The sequence below is a fragment of the Prunus persica genome, chromosome G5 (genome assembly GCF_000346465.2).
Source record: "Prunus persica cultivar Lovell chromosome G5, Prunus_persica_NCBIv2, whole genome shotgun sequence".
Classification (NCBI taxonomy): domain Eukaryota; kingdom Viridiplantae; phylum Streptophyta; class Magnoliopsida; order Rosales; family Rosaceae; genus Prunus; species Prunus persica.
The window spans coordinates 1,733,903-1,750,350 of record NC_034013.1 but is presented as its reverse complement, the minus strand read 5'-3'; the positions used below and the strand labels follow the sequence as shown (position 1 = coordinate 1,750,350).

The following is a 16,448-nucleotide window of genomic DNA, read 5'->3' as shown; positions in this document are numbered from 1 at the left end:
GCTACATTCTCCTCAGCCACATGCTCGTCGACTTTAACCACATAGACTACCTGCTTCTCAGTTGGATTTATGTTCGTGAGGGTATCCTGTTCACCTTAAGCAGAAGACTCTCCTTAGCCGCATCCCCGTTGACTCCAGCCTTATCGGTTATCTGCTTCTTGGCTGCATCTATGTTTTTTATTGTATCCTACTCACCTTAAGTAGGAGACTCCTTTGAAGAAAGAAAAAAAAAAAAAAAAAGCAGCTCAACCCTTTCATCACTAATAGGGTAGAATGAAGTATCCCATTCCCTCAGGAACATACTTCCTTTTTCCAGACAAGCCGGCTAAAGACTCATCCCTTTCATCGAGTTGATCATTCGAGCCAGGATCATGATGTTTCCATCTTTCAACATCTCTAGCTAGGGGTAGAATACCTTCCTGCTTTCATGGCTTGGTGAACTTAGGCCATGACAGACACAAGATCAAATCTTTTACTAATCTCGTCAACTGCAAGCAGAAGATAGAAGTTAGTTAGTCACAAGAATTCACATATAATAAAACTATTGGATATGTGAGTAAAGCAAAGCAGCAGTTCAAGACATACTATAGCAAAACATTACACCGGTTGGCCAGCTCAATAGCTACATGATCTAAACTAACCTCAACATAGCATAAATGCTTGCCCAATCCCGCGATTGGCCCCAACTCAAAGAAGGAATCTCAAAAGCCTCCTCCAGACAGGAGCCCAACTTTCAAAAGTAGCTCAAGTGTAGTTGGAAAGCCCCACGAGTATTTCACATCTCCTACATGCCCCATATGTGACATGCAGAGGCTGGGGGGATGGGGCATTTGTGGGAGCAAATAAATCCAACGTCCAATCAAAATGTGCTACGTGGAAAAAAGGCTAACCCTAGAAATATATTATTCAAACTAATAAATAAGGTTTAATAATATATTTAATGAGGAAGTTACCTATTTAAGTTGAGGGAATAAATTCCATAAATTTCCTCAATCAAATTATTCAAGAAATGAATAATTCTCTTTAAAGAGAATTATTCCCTCCTTAAATGGAAAAGAAGAGGTTACAGAGACGGAAGGATATTTAAACAGAAGGAGAAGACAAAGAAGGTAATTCTAAACTCTTCCTAACTCATAAAAATCCCTACATTACTCTCTCTCTCTCTCTCTCTCTCTCTCTCTCTCTCTCTCTCTAGCCGAAATCATCCCCTGCTCTCATACTCGTGGCTGACCAGCTTAGGCTGTCGCCACCTCTCTTACCTTCTCAACTTCCAATCCACATATCTCTACTGTAGAGAAATATCTTCATCCTTTCTTTATTATCTACATCTTCTCATACCATATTATTGACTTAGGCATTGAAGGGCCATTGGTCACCATTACAATCGTGGTTCTCCGTTGACCACCATTTATCTTACATGGAATCTAGCAAGGGAGCGTATGAGAGAGAATAATGATTCGCAAATATTCTCCCTAGAGAAATTTGTACAAACAAGTACGGCATATGGTGAATCTGGGTTGTGGCTGGAGGAGATAGAAAGTAGTGGTGGCGGGTGGGTATGTTGGCTCTTGGTGGTTGTTGGTTGTGGCTGGTTGCAGGTGATGTTGTTAGTTGAGGGAAAGAGCACATCGATGCTGCAAGAGACGTTGCTCGCTAGCGAAGGGCTTAGGACAATTTGTCCCCCCCTTTCCACACAGGCTTTCGTAAGAACACCTAAGGAGGTGTTTTTGATGGGGCCCAGTATTAATAATCCCATTTAAGATTTGAACCATGTGAAACAAACATGGGATTATTATGACCAAGGCTGTCCAAGCCAAGCCCTTAGAGGTTTCTCTCAACTTTCAAAGTATTTTAAGTGATTTTAGAGGTTTCTCTCAACTCTCTTTTATTTTTGGTTTATATAGAAGCGCTATAATAACCCAAACCTAAATTAATATTTATTTATTAATTTATTAAGAGGAAAAAATAATTTTGCCCTTGAAATAATTTATTAAAGAAAAGTTGACTTTTTGACCAGGAAGGAATTTGACACTTCCACACACACCGTTGCGTAGAGCACGATGAAACGAGTTTGTAGACATGAAGTGGGCTTGAATTGGAGCTTTAATGAAGAAAATACAGTCAAAATACGTAGAAGGGCAAAATGGTAATTTGGGAAATCAGGATTTTAAACCCTCCTTTCTCTCTCCTGTCGCGCAGAACCCTCCTCCCCTTCGAAATTTCTCCAGCCGTCACCTTCAAACCGCCAGAGCTTCCGCCAACGACTACCCCTGCCCCTGCCGTCGGTGCCAAAAGGACCAACTCGATTCCGTCTTCAAGCCCCGACCATTTTCCGCCACCAGCCGCCGTGAAGTCGCCGGAAAACTCGAAGGAAAGTCGCCGGTTTTGACAGAACTTCCTACCCTTCGATCTCCGTCATTCGGCCACCAAATTGGACGAGTGAGGTATGGTTTTCTAGCTATTTTTCATGCTCTAGCTGCTAGTTGGTTAGGATTTCAGAAACTACAAGCGTAGATTGTTCGATTTTCAATCTAGGTTTCAGCCGGTTATGAGGGTGCAATTCCGGCCAGTTCTAGCCAGTTTTTGGGGTAAATCTAAGAACAAAAGTGGTTCCACATAGGGTGTTTTACCTAGGACAGGAGTTTGGGCTAGCGGTTTGGTGATTTTCCGACCGCCAGAAATTTATCAAGCCACCCACGCGCTGCCGGAGCGTGTGGCGGCGCGTGGGCAGTTTAGTGGAGCTCACTTTCAGTCCTAGAATGATCCTCGTGTTGTCACGAGCGCGTAGGAATTCGCGGATCTCAATTTAGATATTGTTTGAGCCTCGAATGGATTTTTACATATTGTACGATTTTCAGGTTCAATACTGTTGAGCCGTTGGATCATAATCATTTTCAGATATGTTAATTTAGACTATTCCGGGATCATTTAGGATTTGACGGATTGTGAATCGGAGTTCCAGATACTCCGAAATCGCGAACCCTAGGGCTAGGGTTTAGTAATCATGCGATTGTACGATCGTGATCAATTCGATCGTCCGATTGAGATCAAACCCTCGGGACATGTGTCCTAGGTATATTGGAACTTCTAGAGGCTTCCGGATCATAATTTTGAGGTTGTGGACCCGCGGAGTCCAGTGTTGACTTTTTAGGACTTTAGCGCTTTTTGAGTCCCAATATACTACTAAACTATTCCAAGTGGAATGAAAACTTTTTTGGGCATAGGAACAATTTTAATCTGACACACGTACTTCTAGAGCCAGGGGTCAGGGTTTTTAAATGAATACTATATTGAGTATTGTACTAATAGAATATTATGGTCATTGAATCAGGCACCCGGGCACCAGTTGACCCGAAGGAGAGACCTGCAAGAGGTCTAGCGAGCACGGACCATCTGTGAGTGGACTCTTTGTTTTTATAAATGAATTTAAGCAGTTCAGTTACAGTATTTGATCTTGAATAAGTTTTATTCAAGAATTAGTGTTATATAAGCTGTTATATGCTTTTAAATATTTTGTTTTGCATGCTGCCGAGTGGAATCTCCTTTAAAGGATATAGGAAAAGAAATTCTAGTGAATTATCAGATTGTCAGATAAATGGCAGCAGAATTTTAGAGTTTACAGAAATTCAGTTATTTAATAGATTTTCTTCAAAAACTTTATATTTTCCTAAACCACCTTAGGTACCCAGATATACAGATGTTGCCTTCGGTAAATAAGTTGCCTTCACATTAAATGTTGCCTTCGAATTTTATTGGTTGCCTTCGGTTTAGTCAGCATGCTTGACAGTTGCCCCACGAGTTCTTTGGTACTCGAACTCGTGTGGAGCGAGTAATGCGGATCAGGCTGACTACAGTCCCCTGAATCCTGCGAGTTGCGGCTCGGACTGACCTTGTGTCACTGAGACCTGCGAGTACGTATCACTCATGGTGATGCGAGGAATTGACGGATATTAGGAATTGACGGAAATAAGGGGTACAGCTAGGTGGTAGTTTTAAACTGTTTTCAACGCTTTTAAGGAATTAATGTTAACCATGAGTATGATTGGCATATATATGTATAATTATATGAGTGCATTGATTTCAGTAATAAAGAGAATAATTTAGTTTGTACAACTGTTTTTACAGTGGGGTTAGTATGTTCATCTGTAGTTTTCTAAATTTTGTTTTTGGGTCCACTCACCCTTTTTAATGTTTTGCGCCCCCAAGCAGTAGGAGTGCACAGGGATCCACCACTGGGCCGTTTTTCACCTTCCGCGCTTTCCTTTTGATGTAGGACTTTTTGTTTTGTAAAAGGATTGACTCCTTTGTAAATTCTTAGTAGTCGCTCTGATAATTTGCCCTAGAATTAGAATGTAACTGTTGGAATGTATATATACGTATGCTGGCAGTTGGTTGTGTATATATACTTGTTTGGCAGGTGTAAATGTTTTGGTATTGATCCAATTTACAAGGGAGACTCTGCCGATTTTTCGGTAGGAGTCAACCTTGTTATTTTATCGTACTTTATAAGGGAGGGCAATTAAGTCATTCGTGCCCGACATCCCCCAGGTGTCGGACACGTACAGGGTCTGGCTCGAATTCCAAAGCGAAATTTGGGTCGGGTCTTGTCAAGCGATATTTGAGAAAGGGGGAGCCAAACTTAAGACCTCAGATGTAGAGATAAATGCTTTTAACCATTTCAGTTACAAGCCCTTTGCGGATTTCAACTTACTTATTATAGGGTTTACCCATGTTTTTCTTTTCGTGTTACATTGCATCCATCTATCCAACATCAACTTGGCATAAGTGCTCACTTAATCAACTTAATTTGAGGGACACCGACAATGCTTTAAAAGCTGCATTCACATGAATGATTTTTTTTTTCTTGTATATGCCACTTGAATAAATTATGACAAAAAGTCACTTTTGGTCTCTGTAGTTTGCCACTTTTACTACTTTGGTCCATGTCGTTTCAATTTGGTCAATTTTGTCTTTGTGGTTTCAATTTGAAGCAATTCAAGGACAATATTCAATTTCTGTCAAATTTTTTTATAACTCATGTTAGTTGTAGAGGGGCAATTCAGTTCACAAATTATTAAAAATTAATTCATTTTAAAAATAAATATTAAAGACAAATATTTAAAAAAAAGTAAAATCTTAAAATTAAAAAGAAATTTTTTTTCCCACCGCATAGAGCATCGTCTTGTCCATGACGATGGAAAAAAAATAATAAAAAAAATCTCCACAGCCTTGTCCATCAAACCTAGAGCATCGTCAAGGTCCAAGACTCCATCGTCGGACTTCCAACTAACCACCAAAATGCATCACACCACCGCCTCCCTCCCTTTCTCTCCACTTCCTTCCTCCCTCTCTTTCTCTCCCCACAAAATTTATCAAGACACCCCATCCAAATTGAATCGATAAGGACCAAAGTGATAGAAGTGGCAAACTATAAGAACCAAAAGTGACTTTTTGCCATAAATTATAGAGTCCATTATTTGGTCCAACATGGACATGGCGCTACTCTGGGATTTACTGTAATAATATAATGCACTTTTTGTATGGCCCTTGGTTTAGGGTTCAATAGAAAGATTCGATCACATTTACTGAAGAAAAAAGAAGAGTTTGTGTTTGGTGATGATGATGAGTAGGTTAAAGAACACATTTGAGCCCTCAAGTTTGGCAGGCAGCATGATTATGAAGAGAAGATTTATCAACACCACAATGCGATATAGTTGTAAAATAGCCAATCATAAAAGAAGTCTCAGAATGCACGGAACTTAGCTGGAAGCTGATGTGCATCACGAGGACATATTTAATTGTAAGAAAATGTACCAGATTCCATAGCTTGTATTCCCCATTAGCTGGTGTGAGGGTCAAAAGTTCTCATCATAACTAGCCTACCCATTTCGACAGGTATTTCCAATGTAGGCAAATATGATTTGGTCAAGCATAGTTCCATAAATTTTGGGGGCCTTTGCTTGCTTGCTAGCCCACTTCCAATATATCATAGCATATGCTCCATTACAAAAGAAGATGTGATTGTAAGTCTAAGTGCTCCTCACCATAAATGAATGTGTTGAGACTTGAAAGGCATCACCATGCATCTTGTCAAGGCATGTTCACTAAAATGCCACGAATCCAATATGTTCCACAAGAGACAGTCGGAAGGGAGATTCCTTGTATGTTGTATTTGAGGTGGAATCCACGTCGATTAGGATGAAATATAAATTCAAAAGTTCCTTTCTTGTAAGAATGGTAGGACGGATGACATGATCCTAAAAGTCTTCACGAAAAAAACACATCAAAAGTTCCTTTCTTGTAAGCGTGGTCGGACAGTTGACATGATCCTAAAAGTTTCCATGGAAAAAAATCGCACTCTACACTAGTGGTTTACTTACAATCTCACATTCAAATGTGCATGCCAATTAGGAAAACCACCATATGAGTATGACCTATCTCATCCCTGTCTGGTAAGCGGTACCTGTGGAGGGATTCTTTCATTTCGACTTTCATTTTTCGTTTTTTTTTTTTCCTTCTTGTTCTTTGGTTATGTGGCTGAAGATAATCTTTTGTTACTTGATTTCTTTTTTTTCCTTCTTGGTTTTCATAGTTTATCACAGTTTTGTTGCACAGGATGAGCTTGCAAGGATGCCAAGGCACTTTTCCTCAACCTCACTCCAAGCAGTCGCTTTTGATCTTAATCAATCAATCCTCAATCCTGTTCTTGATTTTGTCTGTGTCTTTTTCTTTTTCTCCCTCTTCTCTGGTGCTGGGAATGGGTTATATTTCATCTGGTAAGAATCATGTTAAGTCAGATTTCATGTGATAAACACAACATGAAACTTAGGACTTGGGCACAACCAAACTTGGTGGTATAGTTTCATAAAAATGAATACCCAATTAGGACAGCAAAGCGTGGTCCAATTCTTCACATTCACTTCATACCACTAATCAATTTTACCTATCTCTTGGCCTCCCAACTCTTATGCCTAGTCGAACCCCAAGAAGCACCATTGCAGAAAGTTCACCAAACTAGCATCATGCAGAGAAAGAGTGATGATGAATTATACATCATCACCCGATTCACTGCAACATAGATATTTCGGTCACCAGCATAACAGTTTGAACCATGTTAAGCTGGAAAGTGATGAAGAATATGTGAAGGGAAAAAAGAGAAAGTTTAAGGGACGATTCGAGGCACAGAAGCTGCCCTCCGGTTAGGGTTTCGGTACCGGACATCTTGTTTTAGCTACATGTTAAGGAAAGCAAGAGCATTTTACAACGACTTCGCTGTGATGCATTATTTGATGGTGGTGATAGTAAAAGGGCACTGGGATATGATGAAGTCATGTTGGTGGATCCTTATTTTGTCAATCCCAGTTACTCCTTTCACCTCCTTGGAAAAATGGGGTGTGTGTGTGTGTGTGTTTTTTTCCCCTTTTCTATATCTACTGGAGTTTTACGTACTAATTCTGTAATTAATAATTAGTGAAGACAGTTATAATGTTCATGATGTTGTACATGTGATATCCATTAAACTCCTCAGTATTATATATGTACTTTTTTCTTAATTAGGAAAAGTGGGGAGTTTATAATGGCTTTTTTTCTTCTTCTCAATTTGGAGAAGTAAACCTAAAATTATGCTGCTAATGTGAGGAATTTGTAGCTCCAGTCCAATAGAGTATTTACCTCACATCCAAGATCAGAGTAAAAGATAATTTAAAAACCCATGATTAAAGGCTAAAGGCAATGAAAATTACAAGTTATATAGGTCTTTATAACTTTGACTAGGCAGAGTGCACAAGTGATAGATAATGTGTTGATATGAAGTGTCAGTCTTTACCTTTAGAGACAAGGACAATACTTCTTACATGTCCCATTCAATATTTCTTCGGTAACGATTTCCAAACGACAAAAAGATTTATTCAATAAAGGTGTTTTCAACCAGAAAAATATTTGAAGCAAATGTATCATTTCATAACTTAGATAACGCTTTCACTCAAACATTTGCCTAAAAAAATGTTTAACTCGAGGGAAATATTAAAAACATCAGTTATTTTATTATTTATTTGTCCACAATAATTATTTGATAAAATTTGTTTACCCCTTAAATTGCCTCAACTTTTCAACAATTTTGTCAAGAGGGAAGTCAATTTTTACCTTACTTCTAAACTCACCTCTTCCAATGGTAACAATACGGCACTGTAAACAAAATCTTATGCGTCAATTTGCAAAAATAAAACAAAACTTGAGGAAGCAAATATTTCTTTCCCTATCTGGAGATCTCAAATTCAACACCAATTGGTAAGTGATCGCTTGGGTGACTGAAGTTTGGTAATCCACCATCAAGATCAGACGAGCCTGGTTCCGGAAGCTCAAGAAAACTGACTGGTCTTATGCAGTCAGAAGGGGAAAAGAATATATAATCAAGTGTACCAGTGAAACCAGGAGTGTAATTTGTAAATGGTGGTTCACCACGTGTAGTAGCATATGCGCTGCACAAGGGAATAGGTAGATCTACAGAATCTATCGAGGGTGCAGATGAAGAGTTGCCAGAAATAAGGTACTGGTAAACCTGGAATGTTCAAAATGTTAGAACTAGTGGAAGTATTCGAGGTCATTGAAGTAAAATATTTTCTAAGCTATCCAGCTACTTGCCGGCAACTTTAGATCAGCTTGCAAATCTTTTGCATGTATACTTTTAGGAGCTCTGTACAGATAAGCTAGTACATCTCCACAAACAATTTGTACATTCTTATTTTATCTTTACTCACACTCGCATCAATTTATCTTTTTATTTTTATGTGTACCCCATGCAGGCATGCATCACCACCTGCCTGAAGGGGCCAAGGATAAAACCTAAAGAATCTGAAATTATTCACACAAAGCACATGCAATAGGCAATGCAAAGAGGAAACCAAGTCAACTAAGAAGTGAAAGTGTGTGATAAGCCTTATCCCCTGGGGTACTTCTCTTTCAACAAGCTGCCACCAACTAGAAGAACTAAAAGAAGAAAGTATTTGAGCCAAACTTCGGGCAAGTTTTTACCTCTCATATTAATCTATGTCAATATGGTTACTCACGAGTGCTGCTATTTCCACCCGCATGTCCTATTTTCTCAATCCCCCTATGTTCCCACACTGGTAAATGACTAAAACCCGAAGGATCTGAACTGAACCAATTCAAACAAAACCAAGCCATAGGCAATAGGAAGAGGAAACTGGGTAAATTGAAAGAAGTTTAAGGGCGTCAAACCTTATCCCCTGGAGTTGAATTGAAGTCACCAGATAAAATTAATGAAGGACTGCAGTCAAATCTCTGGGATACCAATGTTTTAAATTGAGCTAAGCGTGATAGAAGATATTTAGCTTGTGCAAGCTTAACGTCAGCCCAGTCTGGATCCCTGAAGCATAAACATCAATACCCTTTACAATTTGAACCAACAAAAAATATTAAATCCATGCTTATAGGCCAAGATGCATAAACACAACACCACATAATATAGCAGGAAACAAATAAAAAATAATAAACCACTTTTACCAGTAAAGGTGTGTGTTTGCCACAATAACAACATGATTAGAAGGATTTTTAAGCTTGAACACTGCCATAATTCCAACACAATCACGCTTCAGTCTGACACGAGGATCATCAGGATCTCCCTGATCCAGGGCGCTTTGTAATGTTGAACCTAAAGACAGAGTGAAGAAACTTTACCGGAAACCAGATTGTAGCCATCAATGATCAATAATACTGTGGAAAAATCCATAACTGGACAAAAGGAAGCTGTGATTAAAAGCACCCAAAGAAAGACATGAACCTGGAAAGTGATCGAATTTAAAAACAATGAATAAGTAATACAAGTTACCAATTTTGGGTCCATCGTCTTTGTTTTCAACAGCTTCTTTGTTATTTGGTTTATCATCACCATGCCCATTTCCATCTAGAATTGAGTCTACAAGATCGTTGTATTCTATTTTCTCCTCTAACAGCAACTCTGCCCTGAAGGACGAAGAACATTTAAACAAGCACAATTAAGATAGTTTTAGATTCAAATTTGAATACGTAACACAATGCTGAGAAGTTTAAAATAGCTGGAGAGGAATAATGTAAATTTGTCACAATATCTATCTCCCATTGCTAGAGACAATGTTAAAAGTTTTGACATTCAAATAATTGAGCATTAGTATCGACTACTACATGAGACCATGACATTGACATTGTAGGTGAGCCCAATAGGGGATAAATATGACTTGCCTAATTTTTCTTTAATTTTTTTTAAGAACACTAATATTTCATTTCACTTAACCTAACTCTTGTATTTCTTAATCTACTACTTCCCTGCTAGGCTTAGCGCCTCCTTTCTTTTGGATTAAACCTTTTTTTTTGACATGAAACAAAAGTTTTTTAGAATCAGAACAGTTAAAATTTTCGTGGATGAGGTATCCACTAAATACAAAGAGACAATGTGATCAAGCTAACGTACAATTAAAACCATAACATCTAGATAAACATCTTTCCAGTCTTCAAAATTGCCAAACAAATATGGAATTTCCCAAGATTCCGAAGAAACAGAAGCCCAAAATGAAGTACAAAACCTAGTTTATCAAATTCAACCTATGCCCTTCCCCTTTAAAATCTTAAAAATCCTTTCAGTCCTTTCCTACCACACTACCCAGAATACAGCCAGTACCTCACAATTTCATACCACCTTAGCCTTCTTTCCACCCCAAAAGCAGTGTGCCTTTCAGAAAAGAGAGAAGAGAAGCTGCTGGAATCACCCAACATAGTGCAGCCTCCCCAAACAATCTTAACCCTAATGCAATGGGACAATAAGAAATAAATCGTCCACAGTTCCCCTCCTCCTTTTGCACATGATATGATCGGGGAGAAGACGAACATTCATCATTGAATCCAGTTATAAGTGTTCGCCCTACCATGACCTTTAATCCAAGCAAGGGCACATAGGAGGCGCTTAAATTAAACCTTCCAAATCATAGAATAGGGTTGAAACAAAAAAATAGATGGATTATCAAATAACTCCTTGAAATAACATTTACAAGAAAAACTCCCGAAGAATCCAACATACATCTCCTCCTATCTGGACTAGAGGGCTGCAAAATAACAGTTTCCAATGAAATTAGAAAAGAAGTGACCTACCCAATGTCAGATCCACTCAAGTTTCCGTGAAAGCCTAAACCTCCACTTAAAGGAAGCAAAGAACTGACCATTCTAGATATGTCAAAACTACAGTATATGGACAATCTGTAAAGACACAAAAAAGTTATCGACAGAGTATCCACAACCCAACTCTCTTCTCAAAATCTGACCATCCATTATCCACCCCAAAATGGCAGCAAGACACAAGAGTCTAAACCTTGGTAACTGTCTTTCAAAGGGCAGTGAAATGAACCTCTTAGCGGTGCTAGTCTACAAAGAATACTTTCCATCTTCCTTCTTTGGCGCTGCTATTGGATTAGAATTGTCCATTCTCTTACTAATGACAGCATGTCATATGAAAACCCCATCCAACAGAAATTTCCTTAACCATTTACCAAGTAACACCTTATTTCTATTTTACCAAATTGGCAACTCCCAAACCACCCTTCTCTTTAACCAGAAACACTAGCTCCAACTAAGTCATCCTTCTTCCCCTAATCAAAACCTTCCCAAAAAGGTCCTCATCAATTGCTCTATTCAACTGGCCACTTGTGCTGGAATTTTAAAAATAGAGAGATTATAGGTTAGCAAACTGCCTAAAACTGAATGAATCAAAGTTATCCTAACTCCCTTGAGAGAAATGCTTTCTTCCAATCTCTTTTCCACTTTCTTCACCACCAGATCCCAAAAACTACCTACCCATGGATTAAAGTGGAAGCCCCAAGTATTTCAAACGCCAACTCCCCAATCCACTACCCAACGAATTGGCTAAATCAACCACTTTACTTTCTTGAGTATTCATCTCTGCAATTGAAGACTAGGCCTTGTTATTATCCAGCCCCGATTACAAACAAATTGTCCTATTTTTCTTCTTTCTTATTTTCCTATTTTCTTGATGGCATGTCTAGTTAAAAAATATTTGATTCATACATTTTGGACTGGAAAAAGGAATCAATTAAAACATACATGTCGTGCTTATAAAAAATTCCACATCCATCACGCTTTTGCCCACTTCTCTGAATATAAGAACTATAATAGCCATTGCTCTCCATGTTTCCTTTGTAAAAGCTGTTGTACTCATCAACTTCCTGGAAATAATTTTATATTGTTCAAAACAACAGGTTATATATGGGATAGCAAGTATTTAAACTCAAAACAGGCAGCCATCAGGAAGGAATGTTAACTCCGCAGTCTAAAAAAGAAAACTTAAAATAAGATAGCAAAGGCAAGAAAAACAAACCTGCAGGCAGAGAAAGTCAGCTCCAAGGTTCTTGAGAACACTCAAAATTGCCTGTGAGCGAGCTTTCCACCTATAACAAACATATTTCCAAACATAACATTACCAGTTCAGATTATAGTAAACCAGATAAAATCTGAACGATAAGAAGTACACATTAACTTTAAATACTTTCAAGCGAGTGCTGTACCAAATACATTGTGACGAATGTCATAACTTAGCCAAATATTTAACTTTCTTGTAATATTGCAGTTTATTGGTTGCACTTAGATGGCTATCTCGTCTATCTTTCTCACAACTCTTTTTTTATTTATTATTTATTACATTTCCTATTCAAAAAAGAAAAGAAAAGGTCTATCTAATTTTCTTGTGTAGTCTGTCTAGTAAAAGATCAATCATAAGACCAAACTCATTATTTAACAGGATCAAATGCACTTACATGTGAAAGACTTCTATATGCGTGGAAGAAAAAAATTCCAAAAAAGATTCCCGGGACCTCGCCAAATGGGCACATATATTACCAAGCCATCAAAAGATAATTGCAATCTGAAGTTAATTAATGTAAAAAAATGTAAAAACCATGTAGCAGGCATATGCAGCGTTCAAACATACCATATGGGCAAGCAAAAACATACATCTAGTTGTTGTATACATAAAACGATACCCAAATTCTATCTTATACATGGTCTAAGTTCCTTAGTAGGAAAGATTTTGAGCTATGTATCACTATGACCCAATATTATCATAATATCATGCGAATGCAATAACTAATAATGAAAGGTATTCATATCAATTTTAGAAAACAATAGAGCAACTTATTCAAAAAATACTTAAGTTATGATTTCTACCTCAGACAAGGGGATGGAGAGTGTGGAAACAAGGAACTCTTTACATATACCTACACATACAAAAAATAAGTAAACAAATTGTTAAACTTAAGTGATCAAAATATGAAAACAGAAATCAACATATGACGGTTAACATTCACAGGGGTTTTAAATTCCCGACATGGAATCTGTAGGGTGTTTCCGCATCAAAAACAAATTATGCCGTAATACAGGATAAGAGAATTCTAGAACCAAGGACGAGAAAATGAAATGAAATTTACAATAAAACATAAACATATCATTTTGACAAGGAATAATGAGAACATAACATATTCATCAAAGTTTGTCAAACAAACGCACTATGACATACATAATAAAGCCAACACTACAATTTATATCACGGTAAAGATAATTTGGGCTATTATGAGTTTATTGGGGCCCCGCCTATCTATGCTCCGTTCTTGGTGGAAGATTATTTTGAAATTACTGAATCCAGAAGCATAATTAGTTAAGTTAGTTAAGTTTTCTGGCTATATATTTTCTTTCCATTCGGGCCTTCTGCCCCAATCATCAACAAAGAGAATATAAATTATGTCCCATACACACACAACATTGCATACAATCAATACCATTTGTTCGCATTCATTCCATTACTGATAAAATTAGAACATAGAAAGTTATAGAATAAAAATAAAAAAAAGAGCTGACTTGAGAACGAGAAATTTTAAAATTTCAGTTTTCCTACCTCTCTAGTACTGTGAAGCAAATGTTATTTGTTTATAGGGTAAACCAAGTAGGAACAGGGCGGCATAGAAAGCTAAAAAGAAGAGCTGAATTCAGTTGTTTTGTTATACGTAACTTCCATTTATTTAAATAAAGTTAATTATTCTCATTATCCAGTTCTTTGTGTGACACAATGGATTGTCGAATACCAATTCATATGACAAGTACCAAAAGGAACAAACAATAACAAAATGAATTGGGCACAAAATGGGAAATTAAGTGAGACGAGTGAATGCCATAGCCATACCTGAGCCAAAATGTTATACGACACAAGACTAAACCTGATACCTGCAATATCACATCATAGAATTCATGCTTACTGAATTTCTTTTGCACCATAAAACACAATGGCCAAAAGAAACAAACCCAAAAATAATCAGATATAAACAAATTAAGAGCATAAGTAAATACCATCAGGTTTACTTATCGAATGGATGGTACTCTCTTCCACAGGAACAAATTTTGGGAATTTTGGTGATGGGGCTGTTGAGCTCATTCTGCTCAAAACACTCCTGCGAAAAATTACAAATTACTAAAAATGGAAAGAGAAAACAAGAAGAAGCTAAAACTGAGCCATCGTTCTCTGAGTCTCTGACGAGCATTACGTAGTCTGAGTACTTGTGGGAGAGGGAATGGGTAGGCGGGAAACCACAGGAAAAGCCCTTAGCATTGATAGGGAGGTTGAGAATTGTGCGGACTAGGTGTTTGTTATAAGGCGGAAGAGGGAATTGGGACTAAAATAAAGATGGTACAAGCGGCGAGGGGGCGGAAGAGGGACTTGGGACTAAAATTAAAATAGTACATGGGAAAGGAAACATTCGAAATTTGACCGGCTCTTCCATTTCAGTTTTCAGTTTTTAGTTACACACTAGCAAAGGTGCCCGAGCGGTGCAGTAGGTTTTGAAATTGCTTGAAATGTGTATAAAGTCGTCAAAATATGTAAGCAATATAGCACTGCTTATATGTACATTGAGATCTAAATAGTGGCATCATGCTCAGTTTAGCAAATTTGAGTTACAAAAAATAAATTAATAAGATGTTCTATGTGATGCTTGTTATGTTAAAATTTTTGGGTCTGTGTTTATTGAGATCTAAACAATGCTCAGTTTGGCAAGTTTAAGTTACAAAAAATAAACTACCAACATGTTTTATATGTTGTTGGTTATGTTAAAATATTGTGCATTTTTATAGATCAAGCAACTATTAAAACATCATAATATGAGCAGTCTTGAGCGGCGTATTGTTCAAAAAAACTTGTACTGGTGTTTATCTATAGGTTACTGGGTGGTGGATGGGGATATTTTTTCTTTAATGTTTCTTGCAAGGGAATCTAGCTCTTGCTGGCTTTGCTGTGTAGCTGGCTAATATTCTTTCTTCTTCTTTGTAAAGATTATTTTGGAAAATAGCAAGCGTTAATTATTATGATAGAATTAAGTTTAAAAAGTGAACAGAACAAACAACAATTTAGTTACATCAACCATTCTTTTAATCTAATGGATAAAAGTATAAGCTCAATTTATTGAATCAATTGAAAATAAATTAAAAACAATTTTGACAATTTATTAAATACGTATAAGAGAATTAAGCCAAAACACTTGAGATATAATAAAATCAAATCAACAGGTGTTGACTCTGTTGCTACAAACTTGGTAAACGGTAGGTGTTAGTGCGGACAAATTAGAAAAATTTAGTAAAGATAATGGCTATTGTTATAGAATTAAGGCCAACAATATAAACTGCACAAACCACAATTTAAATAATCTATAAACATCTAATGACCTATAAACAGAAATAAGATAACCTAGTGACCTAATGAGTAAGTTTGTTACAAAATTAAGATAATCTAATGGAGAAGTAGCTAGAAGTAGTAACAATGTATAAACAACTATATGTTATAAAAGTAGAATAAAGGTAGAAATAAGACGCTATAGGTTATAATTTTGTTCATTACATTTTAAAACATTTAATAATAATGTTTCAAATTCAATAAATTTAATTGAAAGTTAGTTCATATGGGAGCTCTTAAAAATATAAGAAAATAAGATAATTTTAATAATCAATAAATAAAAAAAAAGTAAATAAATTTATGCATCCATTGAAGTTATCAAATATCCATACTCCAACTTTGATATATATTTTATATAAAAGGGAAGTTTCTTAATATGAACTAAAATTTGCAGCAACTAAATATTAGAATCGGGAAGAATTGAAATATATGTATATCACTTGTGTGAACCACAAAAATTAATGTAGAACAAATGCTTAAAATCAAACACATTGGCCCAAAGGAATCAAACCAAATTGCATTCTAAAAGATGTCTAGAAAAAATCATATTTTAGAAGAAGAGTTGATAAATTTTCTTTGCAATTGAATCTTAATTGAAGACAATTACGAGAAAATGAAACTTTCCCCAAATTCAATACAATCAAATACCACTTTTTTTGAGAAATGGAATTCATTC

At 36.8% G+C, this 16,448-nt stretch overlaps 1 protein-coding gene and 1 long non-coding RNA gene across 3 annotated transcripts; one reads left to right on the top strand and one right to left on the bottom strand.

Annotated features, from left to right (window-relative positions):
* On the top strand, positions 6,101 to 7,490 carry LOC109949225. Its single transcript, XR_002271772.1, has 2 exons — positions 6,101 to 6,452; positions 6,603 to 7,490. It is a non-coding gene; the product is annotated as an uncharacterized LOC109949225 (long non-coding RNA).
* LOC18776236 (carbon catabolite repressor protein 4 homolog 4) lies at positions 8,021 to 14,900 on the bottom strand. 2 transcript variants are annotated; one of them, XM_020563312.1, is made up of 11 exons: positions 14,592 to 14,900; positions 14,398 to 14,498; positions 14,234 to 14,274; positions 13,225 to 13,274; positions 12,380 to 12,449; positions 12,106 to 12,227; positions 9,848 to 9,981; positions 9,697 to 9,750; positions 9,523 to 9,583; positions 9,238 to 9,385; positions 8,021 to 8,557 (listed from the first exon to the last, which is right to left on the bottom strand). In XM_020563312.1, the coding sequence occupies exons 1-11, from the start codon at positions 14,654 to 14,656 to the stop codon at positions 8,255 to 8,257; spliced, it is 1,149 nt and encodes a 382-aa protein (XP_020418901.1). In that variant the 5' UTR covers positions 14,657 to 14,900; the 3' UTR covers positions 8,021 to 8,254. The 2 variants fall into 2 exon arrangements, with proteins under 2 accessions (XP_020418901.1, XP_020418900.1); XM_020563311.1 differs by lacking the exon at positions 9,697 to 9,750 and having other exon boundaries at positions 9,523 to 9,670.